The sequence below is a fragment of the Mchenga conophoros genome, linkage group LG13 (assembly GCF_057382185.1).
Source record: "Mchenga conophoros isolate Kocher_MC1m ecotype Shallow Benthic linkage group LG13, M_conophoros_male_GT1.1, whole genome shotgun sequence".
NCBI lineage: Eukaryota > Metazoa > Chordata > Actinopteri > Cichliformes > Cichlidae > Mchenga > Mchenga conophoros.
This window is the reverse complement of record NC_140538.1, coordinates 18,040,643-18,065,486: the sequence shown is the minus strand read 5'-3', so window position 1 is coordinate 18,065,486 and position 24,844 is coordinate 18,040,643. Positions and strand designations below refer to the sequence as shown.

The following is a 24,844-nucleotide window of genomic DNA, read 5'->3' as shown; positions in this document are numbered from 1 at the left end:
ATTCCTGGCGTGGAGGCAGGGAGGCAGGCAGGTGGTTCAGGTGAACAGCCTGTGGGACTGTCAGGTGGTCCAGTGTCCGGGTTGGAGCTCTTCGGCAGAGATTAATGTTTGGCAGCTTGGTGTGGCTATGAGAGAAACACACGATGAGACAAGGTAATTCACCAAGCGAGTGCGAACTCACGGTGGTGGCCTGCACTAACTAGGGTTAGCTGAGAATCTGGCAAAGAGAGGTTGAGTACGCTGGCCTTATGAGTCCCCGGCTAAATTACCCACAGGTGTGAGCAATCAGCAGAACACTGAGGCTCCTCCCAGGGGTGGAGATGCCGGCTCGGAGGGAGACACACTGGCACACACCTGGACCATGACAGACTTCAAAGAAATCATTAAAAGCCAAAAAAATAGAATGACATTCATATCAATGATGAGTTTATGTAAATGTTTGACCACAACTGTATGTGTACTTATGACAAAGTGGAACTAGAGTACTTTTCTTATTTTAAAGTCAGACAACAATCATTTATCAAAACCTTACTGGTTTAAAATATTTATGTAGAAAATAACAGGAAAAGGGATCTAATGACCCCACTCCCTCCAAATCCCTAAATGCTCCCGTCCCCTTCCCTTTTCAGTAGGTTTTCCCCCTAACACAGTTAATAGAGCATGGTAAGACTTATGTAAGTCCTTCACTTTTTTTTCCTCTCTCAGGAGCTTATTTGCGCAAATTACAAAGCTTGATTCTCTAAATGATTTTGCTTTATCGGTTGAATGTTTTCACTGACTCACTAGAAAGCCTGTAGTGTACTTTTTGTAGAAACCAGGTACAGATTCGAATCTTGTATTCTCTACGCTAATCCAGCACCTCTCTGTTGTATTAATGTTGTTTCTCTGTAGAGGGAATAAGCAACTTTTTTTTTCTGCTTAAAAAACCTCATGGATCAAAGTCCCTTACAGCCACATCCTACAATTGTCAGTAAGCTGTGGGTGGACAGAGGAGAAAGCAGCAGTATTTGAGTAAAACACGGCAGTAGTGGGGCAGAGGGTGAGAGGCGTCGGCTTGTCTGATCAGCTGAGGTTGACTGAAGCTATCACTGTAAAGCATGTGTGCGGCAGCTCTGGAGGAGTACTGTGGGTCCATTTTTTGGGTGAGTTAAACAAGCAGAAAGACTGAAGAATTAATTCAAACAAACATATAAGACTAGTAACATACAAAGTAAATTGTCTGGAAGGTATGTTGAAAATGACAGCAAACAGACATATAACACCTTATAATACCATGTCAGGGACATGTTGATGTCATAGTTTTTGGCGGTTTTTTTTATATTATTATTACTTATCTTTTTACTTTGGCTTTTGATTCTAACTAGTTGGCTGTTCTAGCTTATTGTGTTGTTACCTATTGTTTGTTGTCCTGTTTTATTGTTTGTTTTAATTGTCTCATGCTTTTACGGACTGTGAAGCACTATGGTCAACACTGTTGTTTTAAAATGTGCTATCTAAATAAATTTTGATTTTATTTGATTTGACCTTATAATACCATGTCAGGGACATGTTGATGTCATAGTTTTTTGCTTTTTTTTTATGCTTTGGAGAAATAAAAGCTGTAAGATAAGTGAAGCTGATTAAAAGGCAGTAAAAATGAAAGATATACGTGTAAAAAGCTGTTCATGTTATTGTGTCAGTCTGTTCAACACAGAATGGACAAACAAGAAGGTCATGGTTTCTATTTGTCACAGCAACTGTGAGACATCTTCCAAAAAGGCAGAAAAGAAAATGATTAACTTTCTGGTTTCAGAAAGTTTCTGGTTTCAAAAAGTTAATCAGTTGAATTTTTAAAACAACTTTATGGTTCCCTTGGAAGGGCAGCGGGACTTTGTTATGTATATGTGTTTGTTTGTATGTGTTCTTCAGAATGTTTCATATCTGAAGCGACCAGACCCAGACCTTCCACTATGTGTGGAACAGACAGTTCTTGTATGGATCCCCCTTTGTTTTCTGTGGCTCTGTGCCCCATGGCACCTGCTGGCTCTCTGTCAGAGTGCAAATGTAAACACAAAACAACTGTCCAAGCTCTACATCTGCAAACAGGTAAGAAATACTATCTAATAAAGACATCTTCATAAAAAATTGTTGTTTCAGTTCATAGCTTAGGTAGCTGTCTTCTAGTTTCAAATGTTTAACTGTATACTGCAAATAAATATTTTTTACTGTAAGGTTTTACAGGATTTACAGGAAAAACTGAATGAGATTTTTTTAATATATAAAATATGAATCAAATTACAGTAAAATGACAGTAAAAGATGACAAAATGACATTAAAACTAGTTTATGTACCTTTACTTGGATTTGTTGACAATTAACACATATGTTGTGTTTTGATGGAAGCATTTGTTGCGCATTCTTTTTATCTTGAGTAAAAGAAGGATGTAGTCTGAGTTTCTAATCATTTATTGCCTCAAGCAGTTCAACCCATAAGCATGTACATGGATCTCTTTGATTCAGAAAACCACAGTCTGCAAGCAGTTAGCTGTAACCAACGTCCTGAAAGAGAGCGACCTTTACTTAACATTACAGAGAATTATGTATGATGCTTTTAATTGGTCAAAACTGTTGGGGAGATGCCGTGGTTTAGACTTGGCAATCCCTCGTTGGCCCAAAGGCTGGTCGCAGCCTTCTGGCACTCCGCTTTCCTCCGGTCAGGCGAGGACACATCTGGGGTGGTAACCTGCCTCTCCCATTTCTGTATAACAGCCTGGTTTCATGTGATGGTGGTCATGGTGGTATGTGAAATGCATACTTATTCCAGGCTTTGGTATTGTTCACTGTACTGCAGCCAAAATCATAAAAATGCATATAAAGTAAGATTCATGAAATATTTGACCTCACACATTCATCCCAAGAAAATGGTGACAACATCTATAAATGTTCCTTTTATGAGTAAATAATTTCCATTTAGTATTTGTAAACCTTCACAGGGTATATTTTAAAAAAATGGTGCATTTTTTATTGGTTATGTACTTTTTTAGAATCATTGACCAAAACTGGTAAATATACCATAAACTTATAAAAACAAAAATACATGTTTTATATTTTTCTCAAGATATATTAATGAGTTTGGACAATACATGTTAAATGCTTATGAAATCACAGGATTGTATAATTAAAAATACTATATGATTTAATAGCATTTTAAATTAAAAAATTTTTTTTAATACATTTTGTAACAAGTGATCATAATGTATTTGGAATTGCTTAGTTTTTTTTTAATACAAAAATGTCTGTAAGAAGTGAAGGGTTTAACTCCGGAAGATTTCACATTTTAGTTTTAAAAAGAAACTAGGCGTGAAGGACGGGCACTTTCCATCTAAGCTTAATAGCAGTTCGCTTTCAAGTCAGCAACGATACAGAAAGGAAACAGACTTTATATGGAGAGGTCACTGTGGATTATGGGATGCTTACAAACTGACAGTTTGGAATTTTTACCTTTTGGAAGAGAAGGTGAAGATTTTTTTTCAAAAAGCTAGGGAACAATTCATCAGAGGAAAATGGATCATTTATACAAATATAACCTAAAAGACCTAACAGTGCTTACTTTTGTATAAGCACAGGCCAGAACAGTCTGACATTGTTTGTTGTAAAAACAGCAATAGCTTCTTTGAAAGGAGGAAAAAGGAGCAGTCACAGTCAGCAGCAGGGCACAACCGTACACACTGCACCTGCAAGTCAAGTGTAGCAAACACAGTGTTATTAGCACACTGTCTTTACTCTAGCTTGGCACTAAATCTCTATGACTAGTACTATTCTATATAGTTAACAGAGGTGTTAGTTAACTATTAAACAAACTCTTTCCTAGCATGATACTGAGAGCAGGCTTGCTAGCAAAGCTAAAGGCTGAAGTGATGTTAGGGTTTTTATCTTTTTGGCTACCTGCAATAGATACTGTTCAGTACACATTTTATTATTATCATTATTATTATTATTGTTATTTGCATTTAGGCAGCTTTATTTATTCAAGTGACCCTCCAGTCAAACAGACTTGCTTTTCTTTCTTTCAGCATTCATTATATGACTTATTGGTGTCAAGGGGTATGGTAAAAAGGTGAGTTTGAATAAGCATTTTAAGGTAGTTCAGAAATTGTCATAGCTGTGGTGTTTCAGTGAAAACCCTAAAAGGTTATCTGTACATCATCAGGACCTACTCTAAGGAGCTTGGAAAGAAAAGCGTCTGGACTTCTTTAAGTTGCTTGAAGACGTTTCACCTCTCATCCGAGAAGCTTCTTCAGTTCTAAGGTCAAACGGTGGAGAGTCCCAGATTTAAACCCAGTGGGAGTTTCCCCCCAAAGAGGGACAAAGGACCCCCTGATGATTCTCTACCTAATCACATGAGCCAAGATGTGAAAACGGGTGTGGGTCACAATGAGCCAGGGTTTCGGGTGAGCTCATTGTGAAACGTGGCCCCACCTTATCATGTGATTTCCTGAGATCAGATGGCCCAGGGTGTGAGTGGGCGTTAAGTTGTCTGGGAAGGGATCTCAAAACTGGATTATAGAAGGCAGACAGTTGGTGTCGTGAACCACCGCCTCTGTTCAAAGATGGTCACTCACAGTGGACATAAATGGCTTCTTTCACTCCTCTTTCAAACCATCTGTCCTCTCTGTCCAAAATGTGAACATTGGCATCCTTGAAAGAGTGACCTTTGTCCTTTAGATGCAGATGGACTGCTGAGTCTTGTCCCGTGGAGGTGGCGCTTCTATGTTGTGCCATGCGCTTGTGAAGTGGCTGTTTGGTCTCTCCAATGTAGAGGTCTGGGCATTCCTCGCTGTCTGTCTTTCTTAACCTCCCTAACACCAGCTAGGGAAACCCTGGCTGATTGTGACCCACTCCCGTTTTCACACCTTGGCTCATGTGATTAGGTAGAGGATCATCAGGGGTCCTTTGTCCCTCTTTGGGGGGATACTCCCACTGGGTTTAAATCTGGGATTCTCCACCATTTGACCTTAGAACTGAAGAAGCTTCTCGGATGAGAGGTGAAACCTCTTCAAGCAACTTATAGAAGTTCAGACGCTTTTCTTTCTAACTCCTTAGACCAGCGGTCTCCAACCTTTTTTGCGCCACGGACCGGTTTACGCCCGACAATATTTTCATGGACCGGCCTTTAAGGTGTCGCGGATAAATACAACAAAATAAAACTAGTACTGGTACCGAAAAAAAGAAAATTTATTCATAACACACGAAAACCGAGTAAACGATAAAAACGATAACAAGATAACGCTGAAAACTGATAAAAACCCTGAAAACTATACATTTCACACCTGAGCCTCAACTCTCGCGGCCCGGTACCAAACGACTCATGGACCGGTACCGGTCCGAGGCCCGGGGGTTGGGGACCGCTGCCTTAGACTACAATGACCTCGATGACTGAGAACCTTCACAGACACCATCAGGACCTACACAGAAATGAGGCACATTGCTAATCTGTACGCTGTGTAGCAGTTTGCAAGTATGAAGAATTACAGTGCTTTAAAGGTTTTGTTTACCGTTACCACTAACATTTTCTGTGACTTTGCAGGGACCTTTGTAGAACTACGTAAAAGTACAAAGTTACCGTAGTCCTGATTGTAGAACTTTGAAGTTTTTCTCTCAGTGTTTGCTCAATGTGCTCATTCAGTGTTCTTCATTCTGTAAAGTTCTTGTCTCCCTCTTTCAAACTATTGTTTCTCATTCCCTGTTTTGTTTTGTTTTTATTTTGCTAGTCATTTTTCTCCTGTCTCTTGCATTTAGTTTTTCTTTCTTTTTAAGTTTTGCTTTGTTCCCCAGCTATGTCCATTTCCCTTAATTCTTATGTGTGGATTTTATAACCTATTTCCTTTGTTCTTTGTCAGGTCATATGTTAACCTGCCTTCAAGTGCTCCAAGTTCTCTGAAAAAGCTTGATTTTTGCTGTTCATTTCCCCCTATGGACTGTAATCATCCTAATTAAAGATTAGTTTTCACTTTAATCTGAGGGTTTCTCAGTATTGCATTAACATTCCCCTCTTTCCACACTTCATGCTAGTTCACAAATGCATTTTCAAATGCAGAAAAATAGCTACACAATGAAAAACACAATAATGGATTGGATTTATATAGCGCTTTTCAAGGCACCCAAAGTGCTTTACAATGCCACTATTCATTCACTCTCACATTCACACACTGGTGGAGGCAAGCTACGGTTGTAGCCACAGCTGCCCTGGGGCAGACTGACAGAGGTGAGGCTGCCATATCGCGCCATCGGCCCCTCTGGCCAACACCAGTAGGCTGTAGGGTAGAGTGTCTTACCCAAGGACACAACGACCAGGACAGAGAGCCCGGGGATCAAACCGGCGACCTTCCGGTTACAGATACGCTTCCCAACCCCCTGAGCCACGGTCGCCCCAATCAATACATATATTACTCATTTTACAGACTGTGCAAACCTCTTTACAACTGCACCTATTGTTAGGCTTTTTCATTATTTTCCTATATTATTCTGATGCCTTGACTGCATGCTGAGGTGGCAACCCCAAACAAAAGTACAGTAGTATAGGCCTATTTAACACCATATACAGTTTACATGAGACAATTTTATTTCTTATGTGAATGTTATTTATTTTAACTGTCATAATCAGGATGTGACAAGTGATAATAATAACAACTGTACTGCATTAAAACATTCACAGCAGGTGGCTATCCAGTCTTTAAGTGATGAACCCTGCCTTCGGGTCAAAACTACTCTGCATTTATTAAGGCTGTTGTGTTTTTAGCATGTTTAATGCTTTGTATCTTTTCCTACTTAATCTGAACAAGCCCCTAAAAAAGGCTGTGATAACTGTTGACCTCTCTCAATTTTTATTACCACTATTCATTTTAAAACTCAGTTTTGAAAACCTTACAATGTAACAACAGCCCAGCCCATGCAGCAGTATATTAATGACCAACCTCGTACTGTGAATGGATTATCTCAGTAATGACTGACTTTTGGTCCATTTACATCATCCCGACATGTAATTGCATTTGTCCCTAAACATTGGGAAACCTCACGTTAACTTTTGTCGAGTTGAAAAAAGTTAGCGTTCATCCTCCAGCTTCACTGTGTTTATATTATGCTAACCATAGTTGTGTAGCTAGCCACCATATAGCACATCATTATATACCAGCTAGTCCAACTACAGTAACCATATAAATGTCACTGCTGTTTAGTTTCCTGTCGTCATTTATGTCGAAAGTGATAGCAGAGCTTTACGTTTTAATTTTTCAGAAATCCCTGAATCAGAACATGGTATATTATTCAGTCTTCAAAAAATTTTAGAGACTTCCTGCACACCACTAGAGGGAGCCCATGTACCACCAGTGGTACGCGTACCACAGTTTGAGAACCTATGACCTACTGAATTTTATTCAGATGTGTTGCAGCAGGGACACATGGAAAAATTTGGGAAAACTGGCCCTTGAGGACTGGAGTAATATAAAAAGAACAATGTTTTTCCAAAGGTCAGTGTAAAAAAAGAGTGTATACATTGAAGCTAAAACACATGTAGTGTAAATTCACTGTTAAGGTCAAAAACACCAAGAGGCCATTCTCTGTGAGTTTATTATAAATGCATATACTGTGTATGAAATGTTCTAACATGGAAAGGACAAGTCATTTACAGCAAAAGGGCAAAGAGATGTCTCATTCTGCGTATTTTAAGCATCTGTTATCACTTCTCTAAAACCTTGAAGGAATGAAGGGAAAGAACTTAGTTTTAAGTATTTGTTATCTCATGAAAAAAAAAACATAGTATTGGTCAAAAGTTTATGCAAAAGATTATTAAATTTTTTTTTTGCATAAAATAACATGATTTATTCTCCTGTCTGGTCTGTGTTTTCTTCCTTCAGCTTGTGGCGTCTCTGTTGTTCCTGACGGCCATAGCACACCTGGGAGTCACACTAGGAGAAGATTTTGGTCCAAACAGTGACCAATCTTCAGAAAATGCTGCTGCATACTACGCAAATCCAGTTTTATTTGCAATCACATGGGTAAATTGAGCAACCTTTATATTTATTTATTTAAATTTGAAAGGATTTGTTTTTATGTTCTGATGTGTCTTCTTTGTTAGATCCTTGTCCTGCTTTGCCATGAAGGATTAAGACGGGAAGGAGCAATAGACTCTGCCTCTATTTTCCTCTTCTGGTTGCTCCTTGTATTGTGTGACATCTTTCCTTTCCAGACCCTCCTACGAGAGGCTCTCAGACTGGTATGAGTGAAGACATGTAATCAAGTTGGATTAAAGTAGAAGACAAATAGTAGATTTACTCAGACATGGTGCAATAACTTGATATGATTGACTTTTAGCTCTCCATGTGTTGCATAACACACCATTTTCATTTTTCTTCGGGACCCTTTAAAGTTTTTCTTTCTCTCATTTTTGGCAATTAGGGCGAGGTCCGTGATGTCCCACGTTTCAGCCTTTTCTACATTTCTTTTGGGCTTGAACTGATTGCACTAGTTCTTTCTATTATGGCTGATATTCCCCCAGAAGCTAAAGACTTTATAAAAAAGGTACCCTTTATTTGTTAGTGGTTTTGCTTGTTTGTTTTCCGAGGGCAAAGTTCATAAGGAGTCAAATGTTAATCTTGTTTTTATCCACAGAATCCTGAAGCAGGTGCACCATTTTTGAGCAGAATCACATTCAACTGGTTAAACAGGTAACATTAAAGTCAGTATAGTAGGAATCTTAACAAGCACCTACATATGTGCTCCATGTCTTTTCATTGTTTTTACAGTATGGTCTTAAAAGGCTACAAACAACCTCTGGTTCAGGAGGACATGTGGGATCTGAATGAGAGTGATAGCACTGCTTTCATCAATGAGCGTTTCCAGCATTTCATGAAGCCTGAGTTGGATGCAGCTAGGGTCCGATTCCAGAACAAGATGAAAAAGAAATCAGCTAAAACCAGAGACAGTGCCCAGGAAAACCCACAGCAAAATGGGCTTTCCAGTGGTCTGGGGAAAGGAGTCAGTCAGGATGTACTAATGATGGTGAGAGCATTCAAACACTTCCACACACATGTACACTATATTGAGCTACAGTCTAAACGGATTTTAATAACATCACTAATCAACATCACTATGTTTTTTTCTGAATAAATCTCATCAACTGTGTTTAAACGATCTGTTCTTTTAGGAGGAAAGGGGGAAGAAGGAAGATGAAAAGAAGAAAAAGGACAATAAGGAGGAAGAGAACTATCCCAATTCATGGCTGATTACCACCATTTACAAGACCTTTAAAAGGATTCTGATTGAATCTGTCTGCTTCAAACTTCTGCAGGATGTGTTAACCTTTGTCAGTCCTCAGCTTCTTAAGTGAGTAAGATATTACAGAAGGTTACAGAAATAAAACAACAGATTTAAGAGAAGAACAATGTTGTGCTTGTACAATGTCGCTGGACTTAAACCAGCAACTCAGCTGTGTTGTACCCTGTATTGGACTACAGTGGTCTCTTAATAGTTCACTGTTCTGACTTTCTGATGCATACTTTTCAAAAAGAAAAGGAAAATATTGAAACCAGTTCTTTTTATTTTTCTACTGGACAGAGAAGATGCAGACTCAGAGTGGTCAAAGTATTTATAATCATTTTATTCAATATATTATCTTCCGGAAGAGAGATCCGCACGATGTAAGCATCTGCAGATCAAGGTTCAAGGTTCAAGGTTCTTTATTTGTCACATATTTAAAATTAAAGGAATTTGAAATGTACATTGTGCCTGGGTTTAGAGTGTCTGGAAGAGTCCTGTCTCAGTCAATTATAGATGATGTGAGAGGGCGGATGTGTGTGTGTTTAGGGCCCGGATGGCTTGGGGATAGAAGCTCCTCTTGAGTCTCTCTGTCCTTGCCCGGATGATGCGGAACCTTCTACCAGATTGCATAAGTTGGAACAGTTTGTTGCCAGGATGGGACAGGTCCTTCAGTATCTGCGCTGCTCTAGTCCGGCATCTCCTGGTATAGGTGTCCTGAAGCGGGGGGAGAGCAATCCTGCAGCAGCGTTCTGCTGTACGGATCACTCTCTGGAGAGCTTTTTGGTCCTTCACACAGCTGTTCCCAAACCACTGTGAGGATGCTCTCCACAGCGCCTGTATAGAAAATCCTGAGGATCTTTGGAGAGACCTCTCCGTGAATCGCTACCTTATCGTGGTGGAGGGGTTTGTGTGTCCCAGGGATCCCAGGGGCTATGTTGTCTGGGGGCTTTTGCCCCCTGGTAGGGTCTCCCATGGCAAGTTGGTCCTGGGTGAGGGACCAGACAAAGAGCGATTCAGAAGACCCTTATGAAGAGAACATCAAGGGAACAGTGTACCCTGCCTGGGATAGGGTTACCGGGGCCCCGCCCTGGAACCAGGCCGGGGAGAGTGCCCGAGGGCAAGCGTCTGGCGGCCGGGCCTTAGTCCATGGGGCCCGGCCGGGCACACCCCGAAGAGGAGACATGGGCCCATCCTCCCGCAGGAGGCGCCATAGGGGTCGGGTGCATTGTGTGCCGGGTGGTGGCCAGGAGCGGAGGCCCTGGCGGACTGATCCCCGGCTGCCAAGACTGGCAATAGGGACATGGAATGTCACCTCTCTGGTGGGGAAGGAGCCTGAGTTAGTGCGTGAGGTTGAGAGGTACCGGCTAGATATAATCGGGCTCACCTCTACGCATGGCTTGAGCTCTGGAACCAGTCTCCTGGAGAGGGGCTGGACTCTGTCTCAGTCTGGAGTTGCCCCTGGTGAGAGGCGGCGGGCTGGGTATTCTAATATCCCCTCGGCTTGCTGCCGGTACTTTGGAGTTCTTCCCGGTGGGTGAGAGGGTTTGGGGAATGGGTCCTGACTGTCATCTGCGCTTATGCGCTGAGTGGCAGTTCAGAGTACCCAGCCTTCTTAGAGTCCCTGGGGGGTGGGGGGTGGGGGGGGTGGAAGGTGCTGCACCTGGAGACCCTGTTGTCCTGCTGGGAGACTTCGACTTCAATGCAAGAACAGCGAGACCTGGAGGGGTGTGATTGGGAGGAACGGCCTCCCGAATCTGAACCCGAGCCGTGTTTTGTTATTGGACTTCTGTGCAAATCACAGTTTGGCCATAACAAACACCTTGTTCGAACATAAGAGTGTCTATAAGTGCACGTGGCACCAGGACGCTCTAGGTCATAGGTCGATGATCGATTTTGTAATCATATCACCAGACCTGCGACCATATGTTCTGGACACTCGAGTAAAGAGAGGGGCTGAGCTGTCAACTGATCACCACCTGGTGGTGAGTTGGATCAGGTGGCGGAGGAGGACGCTGGACAGACCCGGTGCACCTAAACGCGTAGTGAGGGTGTGCTGGGAACGTCTAGCTGAGGCCCCAGTCTGCGAGATCTTCAACGCACACCTCTGGCAGAGCTTCAACAGCATTCCGAGGGAGACTGGGGACATTGAGTCCGAATGGACCATGTTCAGCGTCTCCATTGCCAAAGCTGCTGCATTGAGCTACGGCCACAAGGTGGTTGGTGCCTGCCGTGGTGGTAATCCCCGAACCAAATGCTGGACACCAGAGGTGAAGGGAGCCACCAGGCTGAAGAAGGAGTCCTATTGGGCTTGGTTAGCCTGTGGGACTCCGGAGGCAGCCAATAGGTATCGACAGGCCAAGTGGAATGCAGCTTGGGCAGTGGCTGAAGCAAAAACTTGGGTGTAGGAGTTCGGAGAGGCCATGGAAAAAGACTTTCGGACTGCCTCGAAGAGATTCTGGCAAACCGTCAGGCGTCTCGGGAGGGGAAAGCGGTGCTCTACCTGCACTGTGTATAGTGCTGGCGGAGCGCTGCTGACGTCTACTGAGAAAATTGTCAGGCGGTGGAAGGAATACTTCGAGGACCTCCTTAATCCCACTGACACGTCTTCCGAGGAGGAAGCAGAGTCTGGGGATGAGGGGAATGACCCGCCAGTTTCCGGGGGCGAGGTCACTGAGGCAGTTAAACAACTCCTTGGTGGCAGAGCCCCTGGTGTTGATGAGGTCCGCCCCGAGTACCTGAAGGCTCTGGATGTTGTAGGGCTTCTTCAGTTGTCGTAGGTGATACATGCACTGCCTAGCCTTTTTGGTCTGGACCTGAATGCGTGCAGACCTGATCTGAAGCATTAGAAGCCTATAACCTATATTATAGTCAGCTCCCTCCTCCTGTTATTTTGGTACTTACACGTCACACACAGTTTTGATCAAAACAACTTCTGCGCTACACTCTGCCTCTGCAGCTCTGCACAAGACTCCCTGTTCTGCACAGTTTCCTGTTCTGCACCGTGTTCCAGTCTTGCTCAGCAATTTATGACCTTTAAAACACTTAATGAGTGAAACGTGGCCTCTTAATATTCTGGTCTGCATAAAACAAAAATAATCAGAAAATAAGTACTAAAAATATATATATATTCCTTAACAAAAGGAAAGGAATTTATACAATTATCTGTCACAGATGTTTTTTTTTTTATTCACTTGCAGTTACCTTTTACAATCCTTTGGGTTAACTATTCCCTATTGTCAGTCTGCGGGACCAGCACCCCTATACAGGAAGTCTGGGTCAGCTCTCTGTTTAAGAAGTTCTAATCGCTGGATGAGTATTACCCAGCAGGCAATGCAGAGTTCAGATGGGGCTGATGTGGCTCAGGGAGCTCGCCCAGCTTTAATGGTCTCAAAATCGTCTGTATGTTTTTCCTGCTTATCTGATAAAATCCGGGGACCCGAGTAGCCTTGCAGTCCTGGCCTCCGTCAGGCACATAGTTACAGCGGCTCCCCTCTTTATTGGTGTGCTTGGTATTTAAGTGGGTTAGCTTTAGAGGGCTTGACAGTAGGCCTCAAGGGTATGTTATGTGTAAAGGGCTGAAGTAACCTGTAAGAGCTATTTACATTAAAATGGGTCAATACTCAGATTTTTACCTGTACTGTTTCACAACGGGTTAAAAGGTGAATATCAACAATTTAGACTTTAATTGTACGAAAATTATAATGAGTTAATGCTGAGTTTTTTCTTAACACTGGAGAGGAGACAGGCACGCCCAGGTCTGAAGATGTGCTTATCTCAGTGTTCTGTAGTCCTGACCACCGTCAGGCACAAAGTTCACTTAGAGATCCAATCTTCTGAACTGTTCATCTCACAGCAGATGAAGGGAAGAGCAAAGAATGCATTTGGGCGCTCTCTTTTATACTCTCCCAAGTGCCTTTTTGCCCCCCCTTCTCTCTCCTCCTATCTAGTCATTCAAGCACATTGTTCACTTAGGATCATCTGATGTCCAACCACACAATATGTATTTGATTAATCAAAGTTTACTTCAACAACACTTCTTTACATTTTCTTCGTAATTCTTAACATATAAGATCTCATGACATTTGAACATTTAAGAGACATCCTTCACATTGCTGACACCAATAGGTAAAGAACTAAGTTGGATCATGTCTACAGACACAAAATCTAGACTGTTTCACTACTCAAACTACATTTCTCATTTAACATATTGATCAAGCTTATATTTTGATTTATCTTTAAACAAAAAAAAAAAAAACAATAAAAAATGAGGATAAAAATAAAGATTAAAACTATAAATCACTTAAAAAAAAAGGGATGTTAAGCCTTTTCACCCTCTCTCTGATGTGATGAGAAGAAGGCAGGGGGTCTTTAATCTCTCTCTGTCCCTCATGTCTTGACACTAGTCATTCATAACCGATAACAGGAGTGGCAGGATGAAATGAGGACATTGTTAGATAAGTGCTAAAGATGAAGCTGGAGATTAGCATGTTTTCTTCTTTTTTTCTGTTTTTCCTAGATTGATGATCTCGTTCACTCAGGACAAATCCAGATATGCCTGGGAGGGCTATCTGTATGCAGTGTTGCTGATGGTGGTGGTTCTGCTACAGTCTCTAACCCTACAGCAGTATTTCCAGCGCTGCCATGTGCTGGGGATGAAGGTTCGCACTGCACTTATGGCTGCTGTGTATAAAAAGGTAAAAACAGGAGTGACAGAACACCATTTATTGACATTGGTGTGAAAAAAAAATCAAATGCTGTATAATATAAATTACTGTTACACATTAGAAGAAAAAAATTACTAGTCATAATTTTCTGCTTAAGTCAGTTGTCAGATGTTTCAGTTATAAATAACTTTTATCAGCGCATACTTGTCACAGAAAAACTATTTACATTATTTCTTAGATAAGGTCAGCTTTGCTTTTTTCAATATATAGGGTTAGAGTAGGATTATGGTTTTAAAAAAAGTGACACAAAGACCCATCTCCTGCTTTGTTGATGTACTAAAACATACAGAGTAAGACAAAATATCACTTATATGCTTCTCTTACTTAATTTTCACCCCACTTTCTAATTAATAAGCCCTTTTTATCCCTTTTCTAAGGCATTAGTGGTGTCCAATGACACTCGTAAGGAGTCAACAGTAGGGGAAACGGTGAACCTGATGTCAGCAGATGCCCAGCGCTTCAATGATGTGACCAACTTTATCCACCTGCTGTGGTCCTGCCCTCTGCAGATCATCATATCCATTGTTTTCCTGTGGCTGGAGTTAGGACCTTCTGTGTTGGCAGGACTGGGAGTCATGGTGTTAATAATTCCAACCAATGCAGTGCTAGCAACCAAGGCCAGAAAACTCCAGGTCAGGGGAAATACTAGCCAAATCTTCTGTACACCTCTGTGCGAGATTCTAAATCAAGATAATTCAAGATGAGATTACACTGCAAATTTTAAAGTGTTATTCAAGATGTTTAACTAAAGTATTGCATTGACTGTTTAATAGCTTTTGATACAGTCCGCCCACTTTCAGAGGCTCAAAAGTAGATAGACAATTGAGTGACGCAGCATACAGGCGTTTAATTAATATTAACTATAATGTGAAAAAAGTGATCTCGGTAACTCTGAGCACATGATTCTTGCTGGTGAAAAAGTTGGGGGGGGGGGGGGGGATTCTAATGAATTACACAGAATAAATTGCTGTTCAAAACACTTTAAGTATTGTCTTATTGCCTGTTTAACATGAGCTACATTGTGTCTCTTTTCAGATAGAGAACATGAACTTTAAAGATAAGAGAATGAAAATCATGAATGAAATTCTAAATGGGATCAAGGTGAGCTCCCTTATTCAGTGTATTCATGGTGTATGTAGATGCCTTCCTTACATGTAAGGCTTTGATGCTTCAAGAAACTGCAGTAACTTCAACAATAAGTGCTCTGCTGCCGCACCCTTCCTTCTGCCTCACTGCCTCCTCCCTGTCTTTTTCTTTTGTCTCCCACCAGATTCTGAAGCTGTATGCTTGGGAGCCATCCTTCCAGAAGCAGGTGGAAGACATTAGAGGGGAAGAACTAAAAGTCATGAAGAAGTTTGCCTACCTACAGTCCATCTCCATCCTTACCTTCCGCTGCAGTCCAGCTCTGGTGAGTTCTGTCAAGGAGCTTCACAGAGATTAGAATCAAATGGTAAAGAAACCTTTTTTCTTAAACTGTCTGTACTTGCAGGTTGCTCTGGCCACGTTTGCAGTATTTGTTAGTGTGAGCAGCGATAATGTGTTAACTGCTGAGAGAGCTTTTACTTCCATCTCTCTCTTCAACATCCTCCGAGCTCCTCTTGCCATGCTGCCCATGCTCATTGCTTCCATTGTACAAGTAAGTGAACAGAGCTACATCACGCACATGTATCAAGCCTGTGATAACATCAAACTTAACCTGTTCTTTGAATTTTCAGACAGCAGTGTCTAAGAAGCGCCTGGAGAAGTTTCTGGCAGGGGAAGACATCGACAGTGACATTGTGCGCCAAGACCCCAGTTTCAGTATGTTCACCATTAGAATTTGCACTTGTTCTACAGCTGAAGATTGAAGCTTAGTCACAGTTTTTATGTGTGCGGATCATCTGTTAAGCTCTGTCTTGGTCTGTGTTCATTTTTTAGATACTGCTGTGAGCATATGTGATGGTTCCTTTGCTTGGGAAAAAGATGCAAAGCCTCTGCTGAAAGAGTATGTCTGTGTTGGTCATCACAATTTACTAGTTAACTTAATTAACTGTGAGATGTTCACCAGGATTTTTTAGCATTGCTTAAGTTTTTCAAGTCTGTTTATTTGCCCCTGATGTGTTCACAGCATTGAGTATAGTTATTATGTGTCTCCAGTGTGAATTTGGACATTGAGCCTGGTCGGTTGGTTGCCGTAGTGGGAGCTGTTGGGTCAGGAAAGTCGTCTCTTATGTCAGCCCTCCTTGGAGAGATGCACAGTACCAAAGGTTTTATCAACATTATGGTAATGGCTTTTTCCCCGTTTGTATTTATCAGTGTGTGTTAAAAAAACATGTAAAATCCATAACATCTAATTACGTCTTAACTAAAATAACACAAATGTTCACACAAATGTTTTTTTGTTTTTTTAACTCAACATGTAGCATGACTGTGGCACAATCAAATTAAGTTTGCTTCAGTTTTTACTTCAGCGCCTTCCCTCATCTTTCACGAAGGCAGAATACTTTATTATTCCATAAAGAAATTATGTTCGTTATTTTTTTGTTTTTTAAATACAGAGAAAATCAATGTTGATTGAATCATTTACTGAGTTTATTTAATGACTAAAAGTATAAAATTCCTCTATATAGCAGTATCTATGCATTCTCAATCATCCAGATAAGGATATCCCAAAAAGTTCATAGTGTATTTAGACTCATAGACTCCCACTGAAAACAATATTTCTACATGAAAAGCATAAACGTTTTGTGATCTACATAGTAGTAGTTACATTCAAGGAGCACAAAAAGCGTATAATTTAACAATCACAATACAATATTTTAATTTTTTTAAAATAATTCAACAATTAAACATTAAAGACTTTAAGAAACAAAGTAAAGATGCATAAATAAAAAAAACATCACCAGCCTAATTCATTCAAGCCAGTTTTGATAATCTGGTCTAAACTCATCAGTATTGAAGGAAAAAACAGCTGAATAAAGAAGTATATTTCTGCACAAATTTTGTGAAATGGAGGCAGATGATTTGCTTATAACTCAAACCATTTTACCCACAGAATAAACTGTTCTCTTAGATTTCCAGTAAATTGATTTGTTTTTCACCTAGCCACTGTAGTGTTTGGTCTGGATAAAAATGTGTGGATGCCAGGTTTTTTTTTATGATAAGACAGATGTAGTGAGACATCTGTAATTGAGTCATAATTTGTTTCTTTCCAGGGTTCTCTTGCTTTTGTACCGCAGCAAGCCTGGATCCAAAATGCTACTTTGAAGGATAATATCTTGTTTGGATCTCCACATGAGGAAGAGAACTTCAAAAAGGTCATAGAGGCCTGTGCTCTTGCCCCTGACCTTGAGCTGCTGCCTGGAGGAGACCTCACTGAGATTGGAGAGAAAGTGAGTTACACTTTGAAAGGTTCAGGTTTTTGGTTACACAAATATTTTTCCTGTATGCAAATACTGTGTATGGCGTTTATTATAAACACATGTAAAATATTTGTTTCTTAAATACATGACAAAAAAGTAACAAAACAGAAGAGCGCTTCTGATTATAAAGGAAAGGCTAAAAGAGTGTGTCTCTTTTCCCCTCCTTTCTTCTCTTTTCAGGGTATCAATCTCTCAGGGGGTCAAAAGCAGCGTGTGAGCTTAGCCAGAGCAGTCTACAGTCAGGCTGATATCTATCTATTAGATGACCCTTTGTCTGCTGTGGACTCACATGTAGGAAAGCATCTATTTGAAAATGTAATTGGACCCAATGGATTACTTAAAGACAAGGTTTGTGCTTAAAAACATATGCTAACAATATTAAAAATGGGGATTAAGAATAACCCAATCATTTATAATACAATAAGGGTCTGGGGGGAAATGCGTAAAAGGTTGGGTAGAGAAGATTGCACTTCATTCTTGACTCCTTTACTGAGAAACAAAGGTTTTGTTCCAGGAATGTCTTGTAGCATGTTCGATAAGTGGCAGAAAAAGGGATTAAGGGTAATTGGCGATTTGTATCAAAACAACACACTGATGAACTTTGAGCAATTGCAGTCAAATTTTAATATTCCTAGAGACCACTTTTTTGGCTTTCTCCAGGTTCGTAACTTCGTTCATTCTAGAATTCCACAGTCTTCAGAAATAGTTATATATGATGATATTGAGACATTTCTTATTAAGCGAAAAGACAGAACTCATTTTATCTCAGCTTTTTACTCTCTCCTATATACTCTTAGTAGCAACACACTGAGCGCTATTTATAAATGGGAGAGAGATCTTAATAATCAATATACCGAAGAGGAGTGGAAAGGAGCCATTAACATGAGTAGTTCCACTTTTACTTGTAACCGCTTGCGAGAAACCCAATACAAAATCATACATCGCCTTTATATAGCTCCTAATGTCTTGCATAAGATTGCACCTCATATTTCCCATCTTTGTAGTAAATGTCAAAAAGAAACTGGCACTTTTTTCCATTACTTTTGGGAATGTAAATTAATCAAAAGATTTTGGAGCTTCATATCTCAAGAACTAAGTAATATTTTTAACAACCTGATTCAAAGGGACCCCGGGTACTTTCTTCTTGGCCTACCCTCAAAAGAATTAACATTGAATCACTTGCAGCGCAAATTATGTCACAAACTATTGCTGGTAGCTAGGAAATGTATTCTCATTAATTGGGTTAAGGATAAACCTCCCTCTGTGACGTTGTGGTACAGAGAATTATTTAAAGTTATTCCTCACGAAAGAACTGCTGCTATTTTAGGAGGAAATGAGGGTCTCTTTCTCAATGTTTGGTCCCCTTTGCTTTCTTATTTGCCAAATGATTTGTCCCAACTGTTGAGGGGGGGTGGTTGCGATTAAGATGTTCTCAGTTAAATAGGAAGCAAGTGTAAAGGACAATTCATTCTTGGAGTTTATCTTTTTCTCTTTCTATATCTGTGGGTAATTGAGTGAAAATATGTTTTTTTGTGTGTCTGTGTGGATGTGGGTTTTTTTGGGGTGTTTTTTTTTTTCTTCTTTCTTCTCTGTTTGGTTGTGTTGTTTTATGCTATTCTTGAACGAATAAAAATTGTATATCAAAAAAAAAACCATATGCTAAACATTTTACTTTAAAATTAATATTTTAAATAGAAATCAGTATTTAAAGTGAAAAAAACGCGACCATTTCCCGTTTAATTTCTTCTGAGGAATCTTGACAAATACTTTCTACACAGGATATTCCAGCTGTTACTTGCTTAGAAAACATGGCGTCTAATTTGTAGTATTTTACATCATTTTACCCAGGACCTGAGCATTACATAGAGGTTACAATAGGCTAAATATCACACTAAATGACCAGGATAACTGAATAGCTAATTATGAAAGGTTAGGAATAAAAGCCACTCGGAAATGGAATTACAAGTTAGAAAAGGTTTGGCTTTATAACTGATTTTTAAATGATTAAACCAATTATTGTTAATTCAGTCTGTGAACTGAAACATATTCTCTTTTTTGATAAATACAATTTATAAACATATTTAAACATAATTTATGTTTTTTTTCTTTCTTTTCCTTTAATACTTAACAATGTTTTTGTAAATCCTATCTAACCCTATTTGATTGGTGAATTCTGACCATACAGACTCGTATCCTGGTGACTCATGGCATAAGCTTCCTGCCTTACGTGGATGAAATAGTGGTTTTGGAGAATGGAGTCATTTCTGAAGTTGGATCCTATGAAAACCTTCGTGCCAGTGGAGGAACTTTTTCTAAGTTTCTCGACACATATGCCAAAGAGCAGAACAATCAGAGAAATTCAGAAACAGGTGATTACAACCTTTTCTTAGTATATTAGGAATATGATCTGCACACATCACATGTTTTTGTTAGCTGTACAACCAAAACCTATGCTAAAATTATACATCACAAATATGAATGAATTAAATTTCTTTTTGTCATCTTTTATGAATACTTTGTGTTGATGTTGTTCACATATTGACCCAAATACCATAAATTACTGCCATATATATAAAACACCATGTATATTGTTAATTTAGGTGAGGGCCAGGACGCAGAAGACTTTGAGCTCATCCCAGATGGAGACGATGCCCAACCTGACGGTGCTTCGGAGGACACTGTTTCTCTTACACTGAGGCGAGAAAACAGCATCCGCCGCAGCCAGCGCAATGGCAGGTTCGAGCTTGTTAAAGTTGCAGATGAAACCAATGAAACAGCTTGTCTCAAATAGCATCTTTAGCAGAATGTCCATTTCATTCTTTTCCTCTATTTTTTTTAGTGTCAGATTAAGAAGAAATACTTCCATTAAAAAATCTGCAAATGCTGATGAACCAAAGAAAGGCCAGAAGCTTATAGAGAAGGAAACTATGGAAACAGGACAGGTAACACAATGTTTTTGTACAACTAGCGCAAGATTACAACAAATGATTGCCTGTTTCCTGAGTGCCGTCTCGCGCTGATTTCCAGGTGAAGCTTGCAGTGTTCCTGCAGTACCTGCGAGCCATGGGCTGGGGATATTCTGCCATGGTTTTCCTGATTTACTTCATCCAAGACGCTGCTTTCATCGGTCAGAATTTGTGGCTGAGTGACTGGACCAGTGATTCTGTGGAGTACTACAACATGACATACCCTTCCTGGAAGAGGGACACAAGGGTGGGAGTGTTCGGAGCTCTTGGAGTGGCTCAGGGTAATAAAACAGTCATTCCTTTTGTATTTGCAAATATTTTCAGGTTCGTGCAAATTAACGTTAAGGAACTTTATGTCTTACAGACAGGAAAATTCCCTACTCTGTTATTTAGGATCCTCTCATTTTTAGAGCGCTATATAGACAACCTAAACAGTCTTTTTATTGTACTAGAGGACTTGTGCACTGTGTGCGTTAGGTCCTTTGTCACAGGGACTCATGCTGAAAAGTGCATAGGCACCTATAACTTTTTATGTTAATAATTAGGAGGAATTTGTTTATATATAAAATTCTGTTAAGCTGAACTGAATCTTCTCAAGCTAAACTACTCAGTGTAATAAAAAAAGTGTAATAAAACTAAACAAATCAATGAAAAACAAAACAAAAAATAAGGTGGATGCTTCAGAGCTGTTCGGTCTGGGGGAATGATGGGGCTGATGTAGAGGGTGGAGATGAGTATAAAAGTAGAGAGGAGTACAAAGGGAGGGAAAACATTTGTTATTTATTAGTTCTTTAACAGTATTTTTTTTGCACCATTGAAGTATGTTTTTTCTTTTCATATGATATTAAAATCACCAAAAGTGTGTACATTTAATGAATTGCATTTATATAGCGCTTTACAATGCCACTATTCATTCACACACTGGTGGAGGCAAGCTACAGTTGTAGCCACAGCTGCTCTGGGGCAGACTGACAGAAACGAGGCTGCCATATTGCGCCATCGGCCCCTCTGGCCAACACCAGTGTTTTGCCCAAGGACACAACGACCAGGACAGAGAACCTGGGATCGAACCGGCGACCTTCCAGTTACAGATGCGCTTCCCAACCCCCTGTTCCACAGTTGCTCTTTCGTATTGTGAATGGGTGACCAATTACATTGATCAAAGTGATATGTTTTAGTCCAGCTGCTTTATATTGTAAAAAGACTGGCAATTTGGACCTTGGTTCATCTTGAGCTTAGCTTTACATGCAGTACATATATTACTGATTGAACTATTTTTTTTTTTTTATAAGAATAAGAATTGAATTTGAAAAAAGTAAAATACTATTTGTGTTGTCATTATAGCCCTGCGACAGACTGTCGATTTGTCCAGCTTGTGCCTTCCCTCTTGCTCTGTGGCAGCATAGGCTCCAGCCCCTGCAACCCTGAATTTCATACAACCTAAACTTTGTCATTAAGAATTTCTGAACATCCAAACCTGGTCTGGTCTCCAATTAACAAGATTCTTAATGACAATTAGCATTTTTGAAAATAAATATTATTTTGTAATAATAACAGCCACTTTATATCAGTAGGCAGGAAAAAGCACACCTGAGTGTTACTGTAAGTTCAAGGTTCTGTCCACAGTGGATTTGTCTTTGTTAAAAATGTAGTTCTATTATTTAGAAACGTTCTTGTTTTTATTGCAGGCCTCTTTGTGTTCTTTGGCACACTGCTCCTAGCCAATGCTTCCATTGATGCATCTCGTATCCTGCATTCACGACTTCTTAACAACATCCTGCGAGTTCCTATGGTTTTCTTTGACACTTCACCTATTGGAAGAGTGATCAACCGCTTTGCAAAGGTAGGGTCTTGTAGTTCACTTTTTAAGGATTCTTTTCATAGTTTTCAATATTTATTTTTATCTTCTTGTGGCTTTTATGATTACAAATACAAAGTATAACTAGTTTTTAATGTCATTTCTAAAATAACAGTGCTAAAAATTGAAAAAACTAAACATTAAATTTTTTAAAAAGGCTTTATTTGTGTTTGCTGCAAGTTGTATATCCACTTGTTTAATTTAATTTTTCCCACTTTATCTCACATTTTTTAATACAATCCTAAATATTCTTAAAATTGTTCTCTCCTTAAGTCATTCTTTAAAGAGGCTTTCTTCCCAAGTGCCTCCTCAAGTATGCAGTCCAGTTCAATTTTATCTGGTGCTGACACACAATAACAGTCATTAAAGGTACATTGTATTGTAAAGGTAAAGCTCTTACAACAATCAAGAAAAATCCCTCAAACAATCAGATGACTCCCTATGAGTCAATATGAATTTAATATGAATATATTCAATAAATCAATATGCTGTTCAATTCATTTCAGTTTTATCTGCACAGTCCCAAATCAACCTGTTTGCGTTAATGTTGTAATATGTGTGTAGATCTGTTGTCTCTGTTAGCTGCGGTTACTAAATTCAGCCACTTGTTGAAAAAGGGAAGAAGGAGCTAATTTCTCTTGTATCCTCACATCCTGCTTATACCAACAAAAGGGTCTTAATGGACAAATAATTAATCATTAAATTATTACGTCGTTAGAATGGCTGTAAGTGTCACGGCTAGCGGTATGGCATTATTTTTATGCCACTTTTCTGAGCGCACGTAAAAAAAATGAGCGCACGTAAAAAAAAATGCAGGTACAAGTGTTGCAGTTTGAGGAGAAATTTATTTTGAGTGAAGAAAAATTCATTGCTGCGTGCAAAAAATTTATTTCGTTGTTTGCTATTATCCATACACACACACAATAGCAGCCCCTCTCGCTCAGTTTTTGCACTTGCGCTCGCTCGCAATGTGTTGCTTGCGCTCTCAACACTTCTGCCCGTTCGCGCTCAACTCTTCGAGCTTTTACGCAGAGATGTGCAGAACCTAAAGGAAACCTAAACTGGGGAAGGTAGTAAAACAAACCTGAAACCTTAATCCACAGAAGGACATGCAGGGGGAAACGCACGGAAGTAACACAGAGTGACTCAGGGAGACAACACAGACAGACCAGCGGCGAGCACGAGAGGACACACACTATAAATACACAGAGAAACAGGGAAACTACACACAGGAGGGAGACACGACTGAACCTAGTTAACATGACAAAACAGGGAGGGTGCAAAACTGAACACACTGACATCAGACACTGACTTTCAAAGTAAAACAGGAAATACACAGACTGGTCTCAGAGACAAGGTACAGACGAGGAATGGCAGGGATGACTAAACACTAAACAGAGGAAGAACAGAACCCGAAACCACAAACAGAACCACAAACAGAATACATAATAATAATCATAATAATCATAATAATCATAATCATAATAATAAACACAAAACGCTGGGTCACATGACCCAGGACCATGACAGTAAGACTCTGTATTCTTTGGAACAGCTCTAATCTCAGGAACAACTCAAATCTTTAAAAGTGTTTAGTCACTGATAAACATCCATGACTTATCATTGACATTTTTTCCAATATCCTGACTTTAGCTTTTATAATAATTGACTTTATTCTTTTAGTATTATTTACACTTATAATTTTGCTAATTATGTATTTTTTCTGTTTTTATGTGCACTATAAATAAAATTGACGTTTTACTTAAATAAGTACTAACTCTCCAAATATTATCCTAAAGGACATTTTTACCATAGATGAGGCCATTCCTGCTTCCTTGCGCTCCTGCCTTCTGTGTCTGATGTTTGTACTGGGGACAGTATTTGTCATCTGCATGGCAACTCCTTTCTTTGCCATAGTTATCATTCCTCTGGCCCTGATCTATTTCTTTGTACAGGTAAGCTAAACAAGGTAAAGAAGATATGTAAAAAAAAGCTACCCTAACTTTCCTATAATATGACATGCAAACTGATTTTGTTTTGTCTTTCTCTCTACACCCAGCGCTTTTATATTGCCGCTTCAAGACAGCTGCGCCGGCTGGACTCGGTGTCTCGCTCACCGATATACTCTCACTTTGGTGAGACGGTGTCCGGCCTGTCAGTGATAAGAGCCTACAAGCATCAAGAAAGGTTTCTTAAACACAATGAAGTAACTATAGATGAGAACCTCAAAAGTATCTATCTGCGGATCGTGTCTGACAGGTCAGACATTGAACAGTGTACCAAATACAGATAAGCATGTGATGCTAAATGATGAGACCCTAAAATTTGTTTGTGTGCATATTTGTGGGGTTTGTTTTCTTGACAGATGGCTGGCCATACGTCTGGAGTTTGTTGGAAACCTGATGGTGTTTTTTGCTGCTCTGTTTGCTGTCATTTCCAGAGATTCTATTGACAGTAATGTGGTTGGCCTATCTGTATCATATGCCCTTAATGTCAGTCACAAAAACACTCAGAATTTATCCTTATTTCATCAGTGTTTATGTATGCGGTAACACTAAAATGCAGGAATAATGTAAACACAGACCTCTCTCCTGTTGGGGTT

At 39.9% G+C, this 24,844-nt stretch overlaps 1 protein-coding gene across 4 annotated transcripts in view; it reads left to right on the top strand.

Annotated features, from left to right (window-relative positions):
- The first annotated feature begins 870 nt into the window (after positions 1-870).
- Positions 871-24,844, top strand: part of LOC146561113 (ATP-binding cassette sub-family C member 2-like) — a 36,783-nt gene continuing 12,809 nt past the window's right edge. For 3 of the 4 annotated variants that reach the window (XM_085296893.1, XM_085296892.1, XM_085296894.1), the window contains exons 1-26: positions 872-1,142; positions 1,909-2,085; positions 7,892-8,032; positions 8,113-8,250; positions 8,433-8,555; positions 8,646-8,701; positions 8,780-9,035; positions 9,181-9,359; positions 13,810-13,987; positions 14,395-14,649; positions 15,053-15,118; positions 15,288-15,425; positions 15,507-15,653; positions 15,733-15,817; positions 15,935-16,001; positions 16,154-16,280; positions 17,212-17,388; positions 17,599-17,766; positions 19,604-19,787; positions 20,019-20,154; positions 20,258-20,360; positions 20,446-20,665; positions 22,073-22,227; positions 24,042-24,197; positions 24,302-24,501; positions 24,608-24,734. In XM_085296893.1, coding sequence (XP_085153019.1) covers positions 1,098-1,142; positions 1,909-2,085; positions 7,892-8,032; positions 8,113-8,250; positions 8,433-8,555; positions 8,646-8,701; positions 8,780-9,035; positions 9,181-9,359; positions 13,810-13,987; positions 14,395-14,649; positions 15,053-15,118; positions 15,288-15,425; positions 15,507-15,653; positions 15,733-15,817; positions 15,935-16,001; positions 16,154-16,280; positions 17,212-17,388; positions 17,599-17,766; positions 19,604-19,787; positions 20,019-20,154; positions 20,258-20,360; positions 20,446-20,665; positions 22,073-22,227; positions 24,042-24,197; positions 24,302-24,501; positions 24,608-24,734 — 3,804 coding nt within the window. In that variant the 5' untranslated portion in view covers positions 872-1,097. Of the gene's footprint in view, positions 1,143-1,908; positions 2,086-7,891; positions 8,033-8,112; positions 8,251-8,432; positions 8,556-8,645; positions 8,702-8,779; positions 9,036-9,180; positions 9,360-13,809; positions 13,988-14,394; positions 14,650-15,052; positions 15,119-15,287; positions 15,426-15,506; positions 15,654-15,732; positions 15,818-15,934; positions 16,002-16,153; positions 16,281-17,211; positions 17,389-17,598; positions 17,767-19,603; positions 19,788-20,018; positions 20,155-20,257; positions 20,361-20,445; positions 20,666-22,072; positions 22,228-24,041; positions 24,198-24,301; positions 24,502-24,607; positions 24,735-24,844 lie in introns of all 4 variants that reach the window. The other variant, XM_085296895.1, reaches the window with a different exon arrangement.